Source organism: Osmia lignaria, chromosome 8 (genome assembly GCF_051020975.1).
Source record: "Osmia lignaria lignaria isolate PbOS001 chromosome 8, iyOsmLign1, whole genome shotgun sequence".
Classification (NCBI taxonomy): Eukaryota; Metazoa; Arthropoda; class Insecta; order Hymenoptera; family Megachilidae; genus Osmia; species Osmia lignaria.
Window position 1 is genome coordinate 11485725 of NC_135039.1, and position 21922 is coordinate 11507646.

At 38.3% G+C, this 21922-nt stretch overlaps 2 protein-coding genes, 1 long non-coding RNA gene and 1 other non-coding gene across 11 annotated transcripts; 2 read left to right on the forward strand and 2 right to left on the reverse strand.

Moving 5' to 3' along the window:
• Nucleotides 1-2287: 2287 nt before the first annotated feature.
• LOC117608793 (2-phosphoxylose phosphatase 1) lies at nt 2288-7376 on the forward strand. 2 transcript variants are annotated; one of them, XM_034334405.2, is made up of 4 exons: nt 2288-2694; nt 5018-5185; nt 5260-5825; nt 5895-7376. In XM_034334405.2, exons 1-4 carry the CDS (start codon nt 2691-2693, stop codon nt 6636-6638), a joined length of 1482 nt encoding a protein of 493 aa, XP_034190296.1. In that variant the 5' UTR covers nt 2288-2690; the 3' UTR covers nt 6639-7376. The 2 variants fall into 2 exon arrangements, with proteins under 2 accessions (XP_034190296.1, XP_034190295.1); XM_034334404.2 differs by lacking the exon at nt 2288-2694 and adding an exon at nt 4487-4619.
• Nucleotides 4544-5732, reverse strand: LOC117608794 (uncharacterized). The gene is made up of 4 exons (XR_004582420.2): nt 5595-5732; nt 5386-5515; nt 4894-4967; nt 4544-4682 (listed from the first exon to the last, which is right to left on the reverse strand). It is a non-coding gene; the product is annotated as an uncharacterized LOC117608794 (long non-coding RNA).
• A 135-nt stretch (nt 7377-7511) lies between the features above and the next one.
• LOC117608800 (uncharacterized) lies at nt 7512-21881 on the reverse strand. 7 transcript variants are annotated; one of them, XM_034334414.2, is made up of 17 exons: nt 21614-21881; nt 21367-21486; nt 21039-21296; nt 20799-20969; nt 18129-20723; nt 17508-17648; nt 17095-17375; nt 16348-17024; nt 15664-15791; nt 15166-15219; nt 14316-14483; nt 13845-13913; nt 13257-13571; nt 9624-13196; nt 9376-9555; nt 8495-8874; nt 7512-8425 (listed from the first exon to the last, which is right to left on the reverse strand). In XM_034334414.2, exons 1-17 carry the CDS (start codon nt 21674-21676, stop codon nt 8305-8307), a joined length of 9294 nt encoding a protein of 3097 aa, XP_034190305.2. In that variant the 5' UTR covers nt 21677-21881; the 3' UTR covers nt 7512-8304. The 7 variants fall into 7 exon arrangements, with proteins under 7 accessions (XP_034190305.2, XP_034190304.2, XP_034190303.2 ...); XM_034334413.2 differs by having other exon boundaries at nt 13845-13910; nt 15166-15222; XM_034334412.2 differs by having other exon boundaries at nt 15166-15222.
• Nucleotides 16141-16214, forward strand: TRNAI-AAU (transfer RNA isoleucine (anticodon AAU)). The gene has a single exon. It is a non-coding gene; the product is annotated as a tRNA-Ile (tRNA).
• Nucleotides 21882-21922: the final 41 nt, after the last annotated feature.

The window sequence follows — 21922 nt, forward strand, 5'->3', positions numbered from 1 at the left end:
GATTATGTAGAGCGATTCTTAAAGCAAAGTTGAATTTAAAATAAAAAATCTACTTCAGCGAATATTAATTCACCTCCTCCTCTATAAAGCGACAATAATGACCCGGTAATTTTGTTACATAAATAAATACAATAAGATTATGTGGAGCGATTCTTAAAACAAAGTTGAATTTAAAATAAAAAATCTACTTCAGCGAATATTAATTCACCTCCTCCTCTATAAAGCTACAATAATAACCCGGTAATTATGTTACATAAATAAATACAATAAGATTATGTGGAGCGATTCTTAAAACAAAGTTGAATTTAAAATAAAAAATCTACTTCAGTGAATATTAATTCACCTCCTCCTCTATAAAGCGACAATAATGACCCGGTAATTTTGTTACATAAATAAATACACTAAGATTATGTGGAAAGATGATGAATACCCCGGTTTACTCGCGTGCTAACGCGACAATCCTTGACCGACCGTTTTACAAATCAAATAAACCCTCGTTCATGATACATTCGGATAAGTAGACCGCTATATATTACAATTAAACGCTGGGTATTCTGTAACAGAGGCACGCGTAATCGTCGCTCGCTTCTCGCAGTGGTACACCAACGATCGTGTCATGGTGGCAATGATCTTGCCAAGGCTGCAAGATCAAGCACGACGACACACGATCATCAGGGCTGATGATTATGAAAGATAGGACGCGTTACATCATCGCAAAGTAAGATTTTGATTATACAACGAGTTGCATCATTGATAGCTCCATTTAAAAAAACAAGAGTCACCCTGAAAACACGTGTTTCTTCGCCAATTTCTTCGCCTATTGAAAAAATAAAAAAGACCTTTTTCTGCAGAATTTTAAGACTAACAACTTTTGTCTGAAACATTCTTTCCTATCTGCATTTGTTTTAGAGAAATTCAATAAAAACTGTTTTGAGGATAGTTTTAAATATTAAACAGGGATGGAGGATATTAAAATCCCCATTATTATCAAAGAAGTATTGACCTTTTTGCATTGAACTTGTCGCAGTGAAGTTGGCTACAAATTCACTACACATTCACGCCGCGTCGGTGAGTCGATCTCGCCCATCGGTTCACCGACGCAGCGTGAATGTGTTAGTGAATTTGTAGCCAACTTCACTGCGACAAGTTCAATGCAACTCAGGGAGTTGAATTTAAAATAAAAAATCTACTTCAGCGAATATTAAATCACCTCGGTACATAGTGCTTTGACAATATTGAGAATAGTGAGAATTTAGTCACTTTGACCGAAACTACCCCTTTGCTCAACTTAAATTTTTTCTGAGATTAAATAGAATTGATTGGCACATAGTTTGATTTTGAAATTCTAATGGGAAAAAATGGGCGAAATTTGAGGTGACTCTTCTATTAAATTAACGTGTATCCAATTGATCCTTGGAAGTATAGATCAGTTCATTAATCTCCTTATGCAATTGTTTACATGTCCTTGCGTTGTTTCCCGATCACAGCAGGGCTTCTATTGTGTCGTAATGGTGAACTCTTCGCAGCATACAGCGAGCTGAAATTTGAAGAAATAGAGCAGTGAGAAACTGAAAGCAAGGTGTTTCGTAGCAACTAGGCTGCCTGCTCTTTTTTCTTTATTTTAATTACTATCATACTTGATATCAGTTTTTTTTTCATGCGTTATCCTAGACCTCGATAAACGCACAATAAACGCAGGTCTCCGGTTTATCCATGGTTGATTTACATATACCTTTCGATTGCCTCTTACTTTTCAAAGATAATGTTATTTACTCGTTGATTCCATAAATAATTTTGATTATTTTAAAATAATAATAAATGATTATTTAAATTATTATTATTTTTAAATAATTACCCCTATAATTTTTAAATAATTATTTAATTTTGTCTCAAAATTTTATAAAATATATATTTGTAAAAATTAAATTAATTAAGGTATAAGGATGATCAATAGGTTGTCTTCATTTAAATAATTATTTGAAAATTATAGGGGTAATTATTAAATAAATAAATAATTTAATATTTAAATAATTATTTACAATTTATAGGGTAATGATAATAAAAATAAATAATCCTTCGATCCTTAAAATATAAGAAGCATCTTCCTCGCAATAAGATTGGCTGGTGAAGTTGAAAGCTTCTTCAGTGATACCTAGTCAGCTATCAGAACCCTTTTCTATCATGTAATGAAGCGGTTTCGCAGCGACGTGCCAAGGGAACGGATGCTGACGTCATCGTATCGCTTCACCAGGAGGTCTGGTACACACGTGTGCGCACGTACGGCCACAGAGGGAGAAAATAGCGCGCCGGCACGTATGCGCGTACATCTAACCGTAAATATATTCCGTTTAAGCCTGATGGCTAGATTGTCCGTAGTTGACGGTTAGTCTCGAGCTCTCGTATCAGGCCAGTTAGCTCGAGTTACCCGCGTAGCACGGCTCGTGGAGCTGTAATCGGACCCGTCTACGTCGTCTGCCGACTGATTGCCAATTCAACGCCCCCGCTAGACGTTGTTCGCCGCTTCGTAGGTAGATGGATCTTCTTCGAGGGTAACAGAAGCCGCAAGAAAGTGAGCCCATCCTCCTCTCCATCCGCTGGGAGGTTTCGAAAGTGTCTGAACTATGAGGAGGGTAGATTGAGGTTCTACCATCGATGCTGCAGCTTATTGTCCGTTTCTTCAGGTCCTATGGATGTGTACGTTGAATGTAGAATTTCTACTGCAACGCCAACAATTGCTTGGAAATAAAGCTGCTGCTAATATTTGAACATGCTTCCTTAAATCTCTGCATTCATCCGCGCGAAATCGGAAATAGATACGGTCGCGCCTGCGCCCCTGATTCACCTACTTTTACAGCTTCAACGACAGACCTGCACAGGGCCGGCCCCGAGATTTCGGGGGGCCGAAAAAGGACCGCAAAAGTAGCTCAAATGAAATTTATAAAATTAACATTAAAGCTTGTATAACTAATTTAGATTCAAGTAAAAATTACTCTCCTTGCATTCTTAGATGCAAAATTGTCTTATGGGGGCCCTGGACCCTGGGGGCCTCTAGGGGGCCGCCTACTCTGCCTAGGCTCAGGGCCGGCCCTGGACCTGCATTTGATAAACGTTTGCCTAATGAGCACTGTGCAAACTTCCTTGATCTTAAAATAATTAGTCTTCCACCGCCATTTTGGAAAATGCACCTGTGAAATCATTTAACATTGTTTAATATGAAATTACTTTGTTTCAGTAAAATTGTATGTAATATAATACAGACCAGGAAGAGAAGCAAGAAAGGCATGAAATTCATATAATTCTTCATTTTCAGGAAATAACTTCTCTTGCTCTTTAGCAATCCCTTTTCCAGTTACTGTCCTTTGTTTCTTTTTGACATTCCATTTCCACAGAAAGAATTAACTTCTTCGCAGTTCTCTTGACCGCGGATCGAAATGGATTTAAAACAGAGGGCGGACCAATGGGAAGGTGAACGATGTGCCCATGCGCGCTCCGATAACCTACTCCTATCATAAGGTGCGCGACTTACCTGTGGTAGTCGGTGAAAAATGTTCTAACAAGGCTGTTGTTTCGTTCGATTTTCATCGCGAGTGACAATTTTTGAGTCTAATCATAGACTTCTAACGATATAAGGGTAAAAAGCGAGGATGAGCTTACAGAAAATGACAACGACAGGCTGTCAAATTGACCCACACATGTCATTCTATAGCACAACTTCGTTGTTATTACCGTGAATTTAAAAGATTTAACATTTCAAGAATATTAAATAATTGAAGTAATAAAAAATAAAGTAATCTTAAATTATTTTCAAGAAAAAGATTGTTTATCAGCCTTCTCCCCATAAACGTGTACTGTTATCCATGTATCTAAAACAGCAAACATGAAATAAAAATTAAAATCCAGAAAAACATTTTTGTTGGAAAAATAAGAGCAGCATGTGTATTAGATACTAACCTGCAACGATAACGAAGGGGCGCAAAAAAATTCAATACTTTTCAACCAGCGTGCCAAATCGTATCCGCATAACTGAAAAATATGAAAAATTTTAATATCTAACAATAATTTGAATGATAATTGTCGATACTGTGTCTACATTCCTTTAATATACTAACATAAAGAGCTGAATATAATTAACGCTATTGAACGCCTTTAATGTCCATCAGTCAGAAATTTAAAAAGCAAACAAAGAAGAAAATACCTAAGAATAATATATATTTAATTAAAAGAGATGTCAAAAAATAGACAAGCGCCTGCGCCCATCGACATATTCCTGTTCGAGCCGGTGTTAATTCTCTCCACGACGTCGTTCGCATGATCCCTGTGTCCCTCGATCGCTCGGAGATCGTGACGGAAGGATTATGTGACTGGGCCGTTGAAAAAGGAGGATGCAGTTTGGAGAAGCATCGTTGAACCGGATTTATTCTGGTTGTTTGACTCGGTGTTATCGTCGCCAACGACGTCCTCGTCGGCGTCATCGAGGTCGCGACATTCGAATTGGAAGGATCTGGCACGGTCCAGGATCGGCCAGAGAATGTTGGCGGAAATGGTTCGGCTGTCCTACCAGCATCGAGCGTTTTACTGCTACGTGATTCTAAGCGTATGGATCTTCCTCCTCGTTGCTGGTAATCCGGACACTGATGTTGCGACTTTTGTCTTCGTCCTTTTACATTATTTCACCCTTTCTCCTGCAACCATTTATGTTTAATTTAGCGTTATTTATTTATGATTTCTTATTGCAACTGTAAGCACTCATTATTTCTTGATTTTGTACTTCAGCTATTCAATAGTGCAATAATATTGTACTAAATAATTAAGCTCTTGTAATGAGATATGCTATGATATTTCTTAATTGTAAACAGTTTGATTAGCTTGCGCATTATTGGCTTCGTTGCATACCTGTAAGCTATGTATTTAAACCCTTTAATATACACACTCATGCACAGATCATTTTTATCCTGCACTTCTGTTACCTGAAAATTAAAAAAAATATACATCAAAATGATTTTTTTTTTACTCATAGGTATGTACAAATACATTGGCATAGATGAAAAAAGTTCAGTACAAACAAGAGTTCTGGGAAATGATATATCTATCAGGGAATTTCCTAGAAACTTGAAAGCTGATATAAAAACGAAAAAGATATTTCGGTTTTGTAATCCTCCCAATGATATTGCAGCAGAAACTGAAGGTATTACAAGCATGATATTTCTAATAAATATATGTCTGTAGAGTTATACAATAATTATGTTTTCTTGTATTCAGGAAAATTGGATGGGAATCTGACGTTAGGAGGTATTTTAGTATTCATTCGACACGGAGATAGAGGGCCATTAGCTCACATACGAAACATAAGCATAGTTAATTGTGGCGGAGAGTTGAATGGTATACCTGAGTTAGAGAACTTGTACCAGAATTATGTAAATTTTCTACAAAACGTCTCCAGTTATTCCAGAACAGCATGGGCACAATTCCTGGGACCGTTCCATGGTTTTCCTATGCTGCCAGCCAACTCTAAAGACTGTAGAATTGGTCAGTTAACGACACTTGGTATCGGGCAACTCTTAAAAACAGGAATAATACTTAAAAATGCGTACTACCATAAGCTTAATCTTGGAAACGGCACCATATCCAGCAAAGACATCGTTGTGTATAGCACTAGATATAGAAGAACTGTTCAGAGCGCAGTTGCATTACTGTATGCCCTATTAGAGACCGATGGCTTTCAAAACCTAGCTAAAGTTACTATGCAAGAAAGCCAGAGTTACGCGTTTTGTAACACGGACTGCGCGTGTCCTGTTGCTGAGAAATTTTTCAAGCAACATTTGAAGGTAATTATTCCCCTGTCTTTTCGGCAACTAAATTTCTAATTCTCTCCAATGCCACGCATACTTTTACAGGAAATGTCGGACCACTTGAAATCTCATCCAGCAGTGGCAGACCTGATAAGGCAGGCTTCCAGTGCAGTCTTCGAAATCCCTGATCAGGCACAGATGACAGATCCCCATACCTTAAAAGATGCATTGTTAACGTACATCTGTCATGGTGCTTCTCTACCATGCATGGACTTTGAAACGCAACGCGTTTGCGTGAAAACGGAACACGTTACAGGCCTGTTCGCGTATACGGAATGGGAGTCTAAGCAAATTGCAAAGAGCAGCAATCGCAGGAAATACGGATTGTTAAGGGCGTACGGACTTCTTAGAAGTATCGTTTCTTACATGCTACGCATTATATCGGAGGCGAAACCTAAGATCGTTTTGTACTCTGGTCATGACAAGACTTTGGAATACCTTGCGACCGCTCTTGGAATCTTCTCCGACAAGTTGACCATGCCACATTACGCTTCCCGCTTCGTGATCGAGGTTTATCGAATTAATCCGAAGAACGAGAACCACGTAGCTAGTGACTTTTATTTCCGCGTTATCATAAACGGGAAGGATTTCACCCAAAAGATACCTTTTTGCCGAAACGCAAATTTTTACACTGTCAGTTATTTCGAACGCAACGATGCCGAGAAAACGCGCAGAGATTCAAAATTATGCCCGATCGAAACGATTATCAGGCAACTTCACGACGATTACTTCGGACCGTTCAATGCAACTAACTTCAAGGATGCGTGCACCAATCATAAACGCGGGTAATTTGAATTTTCTCCATTTTACTTCTCTGTGAAGAACAATCATAAATGGAAAATATTCTCCAAAGATTTTCAAATTTTAAATCGACACGGGGTGCAAATTCGAACCTCTAGTAATATTATGATATTTTACAAAGAAAGTATTACAAACTCCTGTAACTTTGCTACAAAAAAAAACAAAAGTTGAAACATGTAAGATTTGCACTGTTCAAAGTATGTCTTTATAACAAAAAAGAAAGCCTTACATTCTTAGATTACATTGAACAAACTCGGATGTAGCTTTAGATATATCGAAGATATACAGGATGTCTCATAACTCCTGTATACCCGGAAATTAGGGGTTGCTGGGGTGATTCTGAACAACTTTTTCCTTTATCAAAATGTTGGTTGAGGCTTCGTTTTTGAATTATTAACGAAAAACACTGGCTAATTCGAGCGCGCGGGCTCAGGGACGGCAGCCTCGACTCCTGAGCCCGCGCGCTATGCGCGCTCTCATTGGCTAGTGTTTTTCGTTAATAATTCAAAAACGAAGCTTCAATCAACATTTTGATAAAGGAAACAGTTGTTCAGAATCACCCCAGCAACCCCCATTTACGGGTTACGCGAGTTCTGGGACACCCTGTATAAAACTAAATAATCGCTATATATTTTATCACATATCTCACTGTACATATGTAAATAACATCTATGAGAAGTTGCATTTGGTCTCTTCGGACACCAGTGCAACAACACATTGTGATTAGATACTGTTGAAGAAACGTATAGAACTCTATGTAATTTCCTATATTCGCAACTGTTAATTAGTGTTACTTCTTGTTCGTTTATGTAACACTATCATGATGAAAAACCTTCTTTGCAGTTGTAAAATTAGTTCTGATTTTATTACAATGGACCAGAATCCTCGTATCATATTTAAGTGCTGTTAAAACATGTATATGTATCTATTAAAAACAATTTGCACGTTTCAGATAGTATTACAAACCGTACAAAACGCGACTGTATTTATTAAAGAATATAAAGAGGCAACATTATAGATACATTTTGTTAAAATATATATATATATATAAAAATATATCAGTAATATATAAATGTGTAAAAAATCACTGCCTTTCAAGTCCTATTAACTCATTGATTTTATAGAAATTCATTCAGGATGTTTTATTCACAATATAAAAACGTACAGATCATCAATAAATAAATACTAAACACTTATTATAATGTAGAAGGCACAAGATTTGTATCCTTAATTAATAGTATCCTTACATGTACTCTATAATAACTTTGGTAAAACATGATAATATTAGCACGTACATTTAACACTACCACGTTCCTAGAAACCAACTTATTTACGGTAGTAGTAAAGTCAATAGCACACGGTGTTGCGGTAAACGATGCAAGGACTTAACGCGTCTTTAACAACTGGTAGTTTCTATGCTACAGTTCTATTTACAATCGGTAAAGAAAAATACAGTATTCAATTATCAACAACGTTTCTCGTCAGAATGCCCAGTTTTCAATCGTTTCCATTTGCATCAAGCCAAATGGAAACAGCAATCCCAATGCAAACCATGAGCTAGTGGTTGCATATTAAAAAACAACGTGACATTGCCATCACAGTAACAGAGTACGAATCATGCCTTAACACTTACAAGACTTAGACGTTTGTAATACTATTCGGGAATAATCGGACGACTTCCAGACTCTGCCATCGCTAAACCTAATGTCTGTTGAATATTCTTCAGTCGTTGATAATACTGTTCAAGCGCAAGTCCATCGAAACCACCCTCACCACTGAAAATCAAAAATTCATTGTTAAAATACATAAATTTATAAAGGTGCATTGTTAATTAATCTACTTACTTTGTAGTACGCCTTTCTCTAACAGGAGGTGAATGATTCATAGCAACTTTTGGCACCTGTGCAAACGCCTGGTCAGCATTCCACAGCAATGTCTTCACTCCTATCCGTTTCCCACTGCTCCATCTTAAAATCAACCACTTCATTCTGTGTATGCTAATGAGGACTAGCACGGCGTTCTTGAAGCGTATTTTGGGCGATTTTCTACTGTGACCCATGGTAGTGTAAGTTCGTTGTTCCTTGGTCAATTGAGCAAGAACGCTTAACGTGTTCTCCTCTGACAATTGGTAACCGCTGATTATGGTCAATAAGTAACGTTTTTGATACGTTAAAGCCTTGCGTCTGCTGTCCGCTCGCAGGTATTTTCCATAGAAGTGTTGCAACTGTGGAACGCAATTATTATTATGTAAAATTAATCAATAATGTTTTTATTGGGGACGCGATTCTAAAGCAAAAATTTGTAAAACGAATGATAAAGTGGCTTTATCAGGTGCATCTGGCCCATTTATAATATCATAGTTCATCTAGTGAAAAAGCACTGACTTTGGAGTCCAGGAATATTCATAAACCTAATTATTTAATAAAAGCGTTAAAATAATTAACATAATCATCTGATAAAAGCTTTAGAATGTTCAATAATTTAGAATTTCAATCATTTATTTGAAATTACAAAATACACTAGACGAACTGTACCTAGGGCTGAAGTAACAAGCCCTGTGATTGGCGGAGTTAGATAAACGCAGCTATCTGATTGGTCTAATGTTTAATCGGCAGGACTGTTATCGTAAATAAGGAAAAAATTTTTTCCTTACTTAATAAAGAAATTTTTGAATTATTCCTTTCGATTTTTGATTACTATTAAATGATATAGAGATAGAAATTACCTTTTCCGTGTAATTTGGACCCATAAGGTTTCCATTATCAGAATCTTTGATTCGCTTCACTTGAGCTTCAAGTAACCTCACTTTTCTATTAAGTTGTTCCTTTTCTTCTCGTGTTTCTATTAGCTTCTCATGAATCATCCCAATCTCGTTCATGTATTTTTCATTAATTTCACTGAGTTCCTGTTGAACAGAATATTGATTATAACAAACGTATTTTTTAAGTAACTGAAAATTTCATTATAAAGTACCTTAATTTTTTGTATATACTTGACAGGGACACTCTTTTCATTCGTATATCTACTCTTAAATTCTGTAGTGGATTCTGACTCTGTCCTAGTAGAGGTTCTGAAATCATGTTGCAATTCAAGAATAGTATCCTTCAACTTCCTCTCCTCTTCTTTACCAGCTGACAATTTTTTCAGAAGATCAGTCTCTCTTTCTTTCAATTTCTCCAAAGCTTCAGCCAGTTTCATTTCACGTTCAAGGGACTCTGTTAACTCTCTCTTCGACTGTTTCATATCAGCCTCTAAATCCATCATCACTTCTCTGGTGTTGCTAATCTCTCTTCTCAATGCCTTAAGTTCATTATGTTCGCTGGTTCTTTGTTCCTGTCTTCTACTCTCTGCGTCCAACATAGTCTTGATCCTTTTCTGCAGCCAATCACACTCCTCCTCTCGTGCCCTCAGTTCCTCTTTGGTACGCCTCAAATCAGTTTGCAGATGATCCTTGATCCCTTCGATCAGAGCCAGACCGCTTATCAGTTTCTCTTTCTCCTCCACCTCCACCTCCAATTGCTTCTCAAATCGACTCTTCTCCATCTGTAGCTTTTTCAGAGTATCTTTCAATTCAGCATTGTCTCGTTCTTCCTTTTCAAAATTTTCCATCAGTGACAAGTATTTTCTCCTTTCACCTTCCAACAAATCAGCAAGTTTTGGTAATTCATCTGTCTTCTGAGATTCCACATGGTCCTTCATCAAACTCAACTGTATCTCCAAGCTCTTGTGCTCCTGACGTAATGTTGAAAGATCATTGCGTAGCTTAGCCTCATTGTCCAGAGACGTCTTCAACTTGTTCTGAAGGAATTCAATCAGTTCTGAGTCCTGGATATGTCCAGACTGCATCGCCCTATGCTCCTTTTCAATCTGAATCTTCAAAGTCCTAACAAGATTCCTTTCAGAGGAGAGTTCCTCCTCGAGTTTCTCCAATTTCTTTGATTCCTCTGTTAGGTCTGATTTAAGTTGGAAAATCCGACCCTCGTATTCTGCAATCTGGCACTTCAACATACCTCTTTCAATCTCTAAATCATCCTTCAATTTCTTTAATTCTTCATTGATCTTGTTCACTTGACTTAATTTCAATTTCAGGTCCATCAGTCTTCCCTCTTGATATTCTTGATACTGGACTTGATTCTCCACTCTGCGCGCCTTCTCTTCTGGATCACTCTCAATGGCATTCATTATTTGCCTATCCAAATGCGCTGATAAGTTCAGCTCCCTTTGGACCATGTCCTCTATGTCGGTATCGTCCTGCGAACGTTGGGCAGACGATTTTAAATCAAACAACTCCTTACTTAATTTCTCCACCATGTTCCTCAATTCAGAGTTCAGTTTTCGTTCATCTTTCAATTTCTTCCTAAGTTCAATCACGTTTCCAGATTCTTTCATTTTGTTCTGTATCGTCTCCAGGGCTTTGTGCAAGCTCTTACTGTCGTCGCTCATCTGACGTATGACCTTGTCCTTTTCCTTCAAATATTCCTGCAAGTGATGGATCTCCTGGTCCTTCTCGTTGGACGGAGAAGAGGTTCCCGAGTAGCTGGTACGTCTGGCCATCTCCTCCAATCTCCTGATTATCTGGTCTCTGTTGTTCAGACCCTCGGTCAGCCTCTGAATCTCGTTCTGGCATTCCAACATCTCTTGCTTCGTCGATTGGTACTTGGTCTTAAATTCGTACAACTGTTTATTCTCGTCCTCGATCTCTATATTCCGCGTTTGGATTGTTTCGATGGTGATGTCTTTCTCGAGGATGGCGGCTCTGAAATTCTGCAGTTCTTCCATCTTCTCCTGCCACAGAATGTTGTACTTCCTTGCATGCTCTTGCTCCTTCTCCTCTACATCTTTCTTCAGTTTGGTATTTTCCTGGTTCAATTCCATGATGATTTTCTCATTCACTTGCATCTTGTTCTTCTGCTCCTGTATCTCATCAGTTCTTAATTTCAAAACATTCTCCACCTCTTGCAGGTCTTCCTTTATTTTGTTCTCCGACACTTGGGACAACTCGTATTGATTCTGATAGAAACATTTATCCCTCGTCAATGTCTCGACTGTTTCCTTGAACTCTGCTTGCAGCTCGTTGTAAATCTTCTGCATTCCTATCAACTCTGATTCACGTTTCTCCAGGATCATTGATTTTATTTGTAACTCCTCTTGTATCGCCTGCAACTGGTTCTCCAAATCCTCCACCTCCTTCATCGTCTCGTTAAGGGACGTCTGTGTACATTTAACTGACACGTTACTGCTCTCGTTTTTATTGCATTCTTGTCTGCGCGATTCCTGCATCTGTGTACTCTCCTGCGTCGTCTGAGATGAAGGATTCGAAAAGTGGTTCTCAGAAGTTGAGATCCTCGATCCCGATCCACCGTGCAATAAATCTATCATCCCAGATTGTTGGTTGGACGTTGGGGAGTAGCTGTGAGAGCCCAGATCCAAAGGAGGCACTTGCAGGTCCATTAAAGGCACAGAATCATCCACGGTTTTGGACGCAACAGCAGCTGTAGGAACTTTGAAAGTAGATATATTAGGCAGCGTTTGAGCTGGATTTAAGCCTCGAATAGCCTCAACAGTTTCCTCGCACTCCGAATGAATAGACAGAATATCGCTCAACGTACGAGCGCTGTTCTTTGCTTCCGTCTGACGTACCAATTCTCGTAATTGAGTCTCGTCTAAATTCAAGGAAGAATACAGATCCAGTTGCTTCTCTTTCTTGGACAATTGTTCCTTCAGATGATCTATCTCTTCGTTTTTATCAGCCAGCATGCTGTCTATCAATCGTGGCAGTTCTAACTGAGCATGCTCCTGAACGCCAACCTTCGCCTGCAGGATCTTCTTCTCTTCCTCAAGAACTTCAATATGCTCCCTGAGCTTCTGAATCGTTGCATTTTCTACTTGAACCACGTTGGCAATTTCTGCTTCTTTCTCTTGCAACAGCTGGTTGACTCTGTCCAGTTGGCTCCTCACGTCCTTTAGCTCCAAATCTTTGTCAGCGATCGTACGTTCCAGGGACTGGAATTTCGCATTGGCCTCGTGAAGCTGCAGCTCCAAACGAGACGTCGCCTGCCTCTGAGCAAATGGAGCACTCTGTTTGTGCTGCTCCAAACGACCGCGCATGGCTTCTATTTGGAACAACTGTTCAGAAGCAGTCTGTTGCAGAATTTCTTGCTCGGCTTGCAGCTCCTCGTTTTGATTCTTGAAAGCTGTAACCTGCATCTCCAGGTCTTTGATCCGTTTGAACGCGACCTCCTCGGCCCTGGCGTGCTTCAACATCTTCTCTTTAAGTTTGAGCAGTTGATCAAGAGGCAACATTGGTGGAGAAGTAGGGTCGTCAGGGGTTGGGCATCTTGAGGCATCTATTTGCTCTCTGATTGATACATCCTCACTGGGTTGACTCAGGCTTAAATTAGAGCTGCACATGTGCGCCGATTCTAGATCCCTGATTCTCTTATCCAACTGATTCTGCATGTCACGAAGTTCTGTTTTCATTTGTTTTAGTGCGCTGGAGTTCACTTTAAATTGTTCAGAACTTAACTTGTGCTTTCTTAACTCCTCCTATAAAATCATATGTTTTAGTGAAATGTTTCTTTTGTTACTTTTGCAATTTAAACTTACCTGTAATTGATTGATATGTTCATTGAGATGCTTGCTTTCACTGCCCATTTTAACAGCGTCTAACTCTTGCACCAGTTCATGTTGGTTCTTAGTTTGCGCAGCAATCACTGTTTCTAATTGATTGATCTGCATTTGCAAGGATTCCTCTTTTTCAGTCTTTATTTGAAGCTGTTGCTCCAGCTCGGTGATTATCTCTCTTAGCACCCAAATTTTGTCAATAGCTGCCTTTAGTTCACTCTCAGTCTCAGTTTTCTTGGCCTCCGTATCAGACATCATAGATGACATCTCTCTCATCTGAGACTCGAGCACTTCAACCTAAATTACATTCAGAATTTTAGAAAAATTTATAGTAATTATTGTATGTATCTATTTACCGTAACCATAATTAGCTGCAGAAAGCACTAGTAACATTTAAAGCATACAAATGTAACCATTGTTTCCATCAAATGATCGCTGTGTTTAGATTTCATATTCAATGCAATATAACTGTTACATGCGTATCCTAACTTTCATTAAAGTAACATAAATAATTTGTACCTGTTACAACTTGTACACTGAAATATAAAAAGGAATACAATAACCACTCACAGCTGCTTTGCTGGCAGAAGCTTGAATCACATGGACCTCTGACGCTGCTTCAGGTGATAGTTGAGACTGCTTTGTGCGACAAACAGAAAACCAAAACCACAGTGCAGGAAAATTTGTGTTAATTAGATTAGTGATAATGCGTGTTATAAGCTGACTAATTACAATATATGTATAATATAGTTGACGATGATGAAAAAAAATTAATTCAACTGAAATTTCCCATAAGTTATTTATTAGTTTGATCATTTTAATATGGGGGTCAGTAAAGATCTTGAATAAAATCCCAATCCAAAACAAATGAAAATGATTAGTTAAAATAGTTCAGTTCATATACCTGAACCTTATGTAAGATTGCACCAAAAATGTAAGAAATTTCCAAGGAAAAAAAAAAAGAAAGCAGGGATCTTGGGTGCATTGTATCACCTTCAAGTCTTGTTTTACATAATCTATGTAAAATATCTTTAAATTTACCTCGGACGAGATACGCAAGTCTCTCTCTTTCTCTCGTTCCCTTTCTTTAAGCTGTTCCTGCAAAAGATGAATCTGTCTTGCTGCTTCATCTCGTTCAGCTTCTCTCTCGCTTGCTTGTTCATCCAAAAATCTGCGGGTTGCTTTTAATTGTTTATCCGCTGCATCAATCTACACACATGTTTAGTTAGAACAGATAAGAGAATATGGGAAAAGAGAAGCATAGCAAATATTGAATTAAGAACATTAAAAAAAAGAAAAATACATATTTTAATAATTGCTTAAGCTTAAAAGTTTATCTATACATATACACACACATTCAATTTGATAAAATCAAAGATCTATTACAAGTGTACCATAGAATGCATGATAATACTTGAAACAGCTAAAATACATTTATTAAAAAAAGAAGTCAAACAATTACATGCCTGTATAATTAAAAAAAAAAAAGATGCGAAACAAATAATAATCCAAAAGAGTATTCTGAAAGATTTATAAAATAGTTTTCATTAAGTTGCTGAGTTAAACACTTAACTCCTTGTTATTTTATAGTTATTTAATGGAAGAATAGGGAGGAGTTAACTTGTAGTATTAATTGCACGCATGCAAAATACAAATGAAGGAGAATTATTAATAACGCATGCTGTGAATACTTATTGGATAATTATTGTTATTTTAAGCGTTCAGTGTTTCATGGAATAAGAAATGGTATAATTTTTAGAGTCACTACTTGATTAAAAAAAAGAAATTCAGATATTGTAAATTCACCATTAAAATTTGCACGTATGCGGTTAAAGCTACAGTTAACTTACGGAGCAGCTTGTATAATAGTATTAGTAATTCTATAATTTACCTTTCGGCAGCAAACCCTGTGAATGTATGGGGGAGGAGTAGGTTCTAAAGGCACCTGCTGGCAAGATAACAGAACGCCAATCAATTCTTTAAACTGTATCACAGAGCCATACAATTTTATCTGCCGTATTTTTTTTTTCTTTTCGTTGGTTTTCAATATACATACGTTTGCTTAATAGAATTCTGATGGAAATCCATCTGTTAACCGAGGTACTTTCCTTCAGAAATTAAATTCTTCATTTTAATATAACAACAAATTTGGTGAAAATATTGATGCAATACTAATGAAACTATACATAAAAAGATTATATAAAAAAATATCTTGTGCTATGTACAAATGCTCATAGGTACAGATAAGACACTAAAATAATACCAAATACAGAACTCGTTTTCAATAATGCAATACACCACAACTGTTTCGTATGTAGCATACCAATTCTATGTAATAAAAATACATGCAGTAAGTGCACTCCTTGGAGCAGAAATTTTCCTGGTTTACCTGTTGCTGTAGATCTTCCCTTTCCCTTTTAGCGTCCTCCGTTAATTTATCATTGTGCCTGCATAATCCCTCTAACAATTGCAGCAACTCTGAACAGTCTGCACCACCGTTTGATAATACATGCCTCGCTGAAATCAAGAATTATAGTTACAGACAATATTAATAGAGAAACTAGTATAAAATTTGATTAAAATATTGATATATGTTTCTTTTTATTGCGCTTATATTAAATTTCTTCAAACTTATACAGAGTGATCCTCTCGCTAGTGGACTCCGTTTTCTCGACGGGGGTGCACACTGTAGCTGGGCCCGTGAAAGGGTTTCGATGACAGAAAAGGGCTTGGGTCCATTCATACTGGTGTGGCGGCACTTCCTGTGAGTTCATTAGCGAGAGGATCACCCTGTATTTTCTAAAAGAATCTCCCGAGCTCACTGCTATTATTGAAATTAAAATTTAAATGTAGCTCCAATAGCTCAGGCTCATTAGCTCAGTTGGTTAGAGCGTCGTGCTAATAACGCGAAGGTCGCGGGTTCGATCCCCCCATGAGCCAACTTCTTTTTGTCTTTGACATGAAGAAGAAATTTAACTAGGATAATTTAACAATTTAAACTAGGATATTAATAATTCAGTGCAAAGCACGGGGGGGGGGGGGGGGGGGGTGCAATAAAGTTCATTGCACTTACCTTTCTCATGCAACTGCGAAAAGTCTTCCAATGTAATATCTGTACCAATCTCATCATTCTCCCCATAGCCCTCTGTAATGATTTCTTTCTTGCTCTCTGCACTGATCAATTTTCTCTGAAGGTCTAGAATAGTTACTTTCAGTTGCTCTGCTTCTTCTTGGTAGCCCATGATCAAAGCTTCAGCTTGGCGTAGCTTCAAGTTCAACTCTTCGTTCACTTTATCCATCCACGTGTCTTTCGAAAACGAACTACGTTGAGCTTCTATGGTAGCGAAGGAAATACCAAGAATCTCAGCACTCTCCGATTTCAAACGGCGCACACAATTGTTCAATTCCTGTTTCAATTTTTCTGTTATATCTTCATCTTCTTCCAGTATGGTTGGTAAGGTCTCGGTGTTACTATTTATTATAGACACTATTCCAGTACTTTGCGGAGCAAAATGAACTCTCTGGACTCTCATCGCAGAAGAGTTCAGCGTATCAGATTCAAGACTTCTCTTTGATGCGTCAAGTTCATCCATTTTCTGTGTTTTCACATTACTCAGGCTATCGGATAGCTGTCTTTTAAGGACTTCTGTGATAAGTGTATTGTTAACTTCCTCTTCGCAAATGACAAAATATTTGATCAGCTCTTCGATCAATGACTTCAGAGTGGCGCATGTTTTATTCAAACTGTTTCTGTTTAACAAAAGATTTTCAGTGAATAAATGGTACCATAAAAACCTGAAGTCTATTTAAATGCAATTACCTTTCCTCAAGGATCTTGTTATCCGTAATTGAATTTAACTCTATTCTTCCACAGTTATCGCAGGCCCCATCTAATCTAAATTTATTAAGCTCCTCTTGATGCCGGTCAATCATTCTAGCTACATTGCGCGAATATTCTTCTTTTAAACGTTGCAGCTCGACAGCATGGGTTTCTTTCAGCTGTTGCATTTCACGTTTAGCATTGTTGGTGAGTTTATCTCTCAATTTCAACAATTCTGGTGGCCAGTTGTCTTCGGAATCAGATTCAACTGCTAGAAGAGCCTATTTGAACAATTAATAAAGAATCTAGTTGACATTTTCATTTAACCAATTGAACTTATTTAGATACTCTTTAGGGAATGTACGCTTTGGATTTCTTCACAGATAAACTCGTGTGACTAAGTTTGAAGCTACCTGAATTTGTTCTTGAAGGGCATTGACAATGTCCAATTTAGCTAGAGCGATCTGTTCCTCCAACTGATGGTCGTAGGCAGCTCGTAGTTGCGTTAATTCACCATTTTCCAACGCACCCGCATCCCATTCTGTTTGACAATGCTGCATGCACACATATGTGGTCACACAATACCATGTTAGTTACAAGAGGAATAATAAACTTCATTATTCTATTGAGTTCAGGATAACTATTTCAACTTCATAAATTGTGCACGACTACAAATTATACTAAATAAACACTATTCTAACACGTGGACTATTAATCATTTCTGACAAATTATAATTGGTCGAAAGAAAAAGAGAAAAACATGAACTACATTCAAAACAAGCTAAAGTACCATGCGCTCTTTTATTCTGGAAGAAACAGACAGCGACTTTATTTTACTGAAATTAAAAGGAGACACTCCTTAATACGCATAAGCTTAATAAACTGGATAACATAAATTTCATTTTTAATTAGTTCATGAAACGTGTTCCTACAAATAAAGAAGCAGCTTCAACATTTAACACAAAAAATACTATGAACAAAGTGCATCAAATACAAAAAGAGGAAGTGCATATCATCTACATTATTTTACTTACCTGATTCACTACACTTCGTAGAAAATCATGTCTCTCCTTCGCTTTAATGTCATACAATTCCCTTTCGTGTACACTTTTTTGCTCTTCCAACGTTTTCTCATAATTCAACTTCATTTCCTGCGCTTCAATTATTTTATTCTGCAATTCCTGTTGCAAAGCCTTCACGTTCGTCTTGTACTCCAGTTCAGACCTACTCTGATTATTAAAACTATTACTGTTCTGTTTTAAATTATCATCCGTTATAGGAGAACCAAGCCTGGAACTCTTTCCAGAGATGTTGGAAACGTTCAGACAGTCACCGCCAGCACCAAAGTATAAGCCTTCAGTTAAATCAGCAATTTCACTGTCGTTGTCAGACATCTTCTTCGACTGCTGACTAAATATCTCCTCAGAATATTGTTTCTCCATCAACAGACATTTCTGCTCAAAGTATGTTCGCAGTTCCTCCATTTCTTTAGCGTGTCTCATTTCCAATTCAATTTTCAAATCGCTCAATTCAGTGGTGCCTGCTTTCAGACCTAGCATCAACGACTGGACTTTGCGAATTTCTGATGCAGTCTCTGCTTTTATGGCGGTTATTTGCTCATCATGAACGCAGGCTAATGCTTCTATTTCTTTGCGCAATGATTCTTTCTCTACTCTCATCTGATTGATAGATTCTTGCAACGAATGCAGATTCTCCAGTTTCTTCTTCAAAGTTTTATTCTCTTCATTGGTACGCTCTTTTTCTGTAGAAAGATTTTCAGCAAGCATAGAATAATGTTTCAATTTGTTTTTAATCTCCTCATAATTGGCCTGCTTTTCCATCAAGCATTCCAGTTCCTTCGACAGCCTTTCATTTTCTTCAGAAACAGACGTTAGTTTTACTTGCAACCTTGCTCTGCTCTCGCTGTCAATTTGTTCATCCTTATCGTACAAGATTTTATTCGTATCCATGCTCTGATCATGGGACGTATTTACAGATTCATTCGCAACTCTACCTAGCCTAAATTGCTTCAAGGCACTGCTGTAACTTGACGATGGCACAGAAACATCAAGCTTGCTGTCACTCAACGCTAAAGTCTGATTCAGTTTCTCTTCAACCTCTGCGCACTGGGCCCACGCTGAGGCCAGTCCATGTTTCAACTGTTCGGTCTCTTCCTCTGACTTCTTCAACCTTTCTGATAAATCATACATTTTCTTTAAAGACTCTGATAATTCCGTTTCTTTCTGCTCAAGAATCGCTTTGAGCTTCTTGATCTCTTGCTGGTCCTCTTCAGTTTTACGCAGCAGATCAGCAACGTTATGCTTCTGACTAGATAATTTCTTCTCCTCGTCGAGCTGAAAGGAACTCTGACCACTCTCATTTCTCAGAGAACTGAGCTCTGATTTATACTTATCGCAGGTATTCTTCATATCTTTCAGCTGCTTTTCATAAGACTTTTTAACAAGATTCGCTTGCTCCAGCTCTTCCCTGCTCTTGCGAACATCCTTCTCCAGATTCTCGATTCTCTGAACCAAAAGCTTCTCCAATTCAGCCTTCTCTTCGAGCCTCTGCTTCGTTAACTGATACTGGATAGCGACCTCGTCGAAAGTCTGATACGTGGTTTCGTTCAGCTCGCTCAACGTGCTCGCGTTGATGCCGCTCAGTCTGGACAAGGATTTCTCCAAATCATAGATTTTATTGCTCAACGTACGCTCGTGTGCCTGGCTGTTTTCGATCAACGACTGGGCAGCCGAGTATCTCGACGACAAATCGTCCAGCTTGAACTTCAAACTTTCATTCTCCTCTTTCAACGTCGCAGCACTCGTCAAAGCTTGCTCCAGGGAACGTTCGATGCTCTCCTTCGATTCCAAGACCGCACTGGTGGCAATGTATTTCGATGTCATCTCCTCCAACTGAAGCTTGTGCAACTTGATCTGCTCAGTTAACATCTCCTTCTCTTTCTGATGCTCCAGGTTTTGTACATGCCTGGTCCTCTCAGACTGCACTTTCGTCTCGTTCAATTTTGATTTGTATTCGTTCAATTCAGCCTGCGCTGTTTGCTGAGATTCAGAACGATTTACTAATTCAAGTTTCAGAGCCTCGACAGTCTTTTTGTAATGAGCCAATTGGGTTTGGAATATTGAAAGTTCCTTGGCATGCCTGCTCTCTAAATCGGGCAGTTCCTTGTTCAAACGATCAGCAAATATTTTATTCTCCTCTTTCAATTGTTTCAAACGTTCTTCGTACTTCTCTTGGATATTTACTATCTCTGTTTCGTGCTTCGCAACTAAATCTTTCACTTCCTGTTGATGCCGCGCTGTATTTATGTTCGTCTCGGCAGTGAACTTTTTCAGTATATGCTGCATGTCCTGTTTTATCTTGTCAACGCGCGCCTCGTATTGCTTCTGTTGCTCCAAAGTCTCGGCGATGTTTAAATTTTTATCAGCCGCCCCAATACGTATCTGCTCGTTAAGATTACCTATTTGGAGCTTGTAATCGTTAATCTCCGCGTTCCGGGTTTCTTTCTCCATTTCTAACGTTTGCACGTGCTCCTGAATTTGTATCAATTGACCGTTTAATTTCTGTATCGTCGACTTTTGATCGCTCAAAGTATTTTCCAAAGTATCAATCTGTAAAGCAAGGAATTTCTCTTCAACAACTGGAAGTACGTGTTTTCTGTGATTTAAAGGAATCAAGGAACTTACCTTCTCTTGCAAATTCTTGTTACTTACTGCGTTAGCATTTTCTAACATGGCGTTTAAAGAATTCACTTGGGCTGCCAGATTATCTCTCGCAGACAACGCATGCTGCACAGACCATGTCAATTCTTCTATCAGGTTATCACGCTGATTCACTGCTTTTTCAAACTCTTGCAACTGTTTTATAGAAAAGTGACAATCAATATACACTGCGTATGAAAATGTTTCTGTACATTAAACGCATACTTTTATATGGTACAAGGATATAACGTCTCTGCTATGTATACTGCTGTTTTGACTCTGAGAAGAATTGGGGGACGAGGTTTCTGCCCTCAAATGATCTATTTCTGCGTTTAAGGCCTCGACTATAGCTTCCTTCCCTTGCAATAACTCTTCCAACTGAGCTATCCTTCCTGCGAGGCCTTCCAAATCCCCGTCCGCTTCTCCTTCGCTCATGCTAACGCTGCTTTGCGTCACGTCTCTAGATGATATACCCTCGTGTGCCTGCATAGAAAGCAACAATTCAGTTTCTGAAAACAAACACTAATTAACACTCCGTTAAACCTCATCTTACGTAAGATTCTCTGCGTCCAAGAGACTTGTCATTGTGTAAAGATTCTTCATCCGATGCTTCGCCCATCTGGCTGTGACTGGTACCTTGAACCTTAGCCCTTTCTACTTTGTACTTTTCGAGCTAAAAAAAGGGCAGCAAAAAAGAATTGACGATGTTACATAATTGCGAGCAAATAAAGGAATCATTGATTAGAAGCAATTAAGTAACATTCGTTTTAAGACGTTAGTTATTAGATCAGAGGTCCTACCATTTCTCTGCCCGCCTCCAAAGAGCGTCTTCTACGCTCATCGTCGTCCGTTGCTTTACTCATTTCATTAAAATAGAATTAACAATATCGTTTAATAATTGACTAACAATAAACTAGCTCGATGATTAATTATCGAACGATCGGTATCAGGCCAACTCGTCATCCACTACATTTCAAAAACACTCCTTTCGAACCGTCTACCGTTTAATGTTTGACCGTTGTCGATTTATAAAAATACGAATTACTATAGCGTCTGATATTGTGGCATAGATCTTCTGTGATATAGATCGTGATCCAATCTGGTCTGCT

Bases quoted from the DNA above. Each gene is read 5' to 3' on its own strand.
- LOC117608793 (XM_034334404.2), top strand. From the start codon at position 4,529: ATGTTGGCGGAAATGGTTCGGCTGTCCTACCAGCATCGAGCGTTTTAC. The intron at 4,620-5,017 runs GTAATCCGGACA...TTTTACTCATAG, and splicing joins GATCTTCCTCCTCGTTGCTG to GTATGTACAAATACATTGGC. The intron at 5,186-5,259 runs GTATTACAAGCA...TCTTGTATTCAG, and splicing joins TATTGCAGCAGAAACTGAAG to GAAAATTGGATGGGAATCTG.
- LOC117608800 (XM_034334412.2), bottom strand. From the start codon at position 21,676: ATGAGTAAAGCAACGGACGACGATGAGCGTAGAAGACGCTCTTTGGAG. The intron at 20,724-20,798 runs GTAAGTTCCTTG...CTTGCTTTACAG, and splicing joins ACAAGAATTTGCAAGAGAAG to ATTGATACTTTGGAAAATAC. The intron at 15,223-15,663 runs GTAAACCAGGAA...TTATCTTGCCAG, and splicing joins GGGAAGATCTACAGCAACAG to CAGGTGCCTTTAGAACCTAC.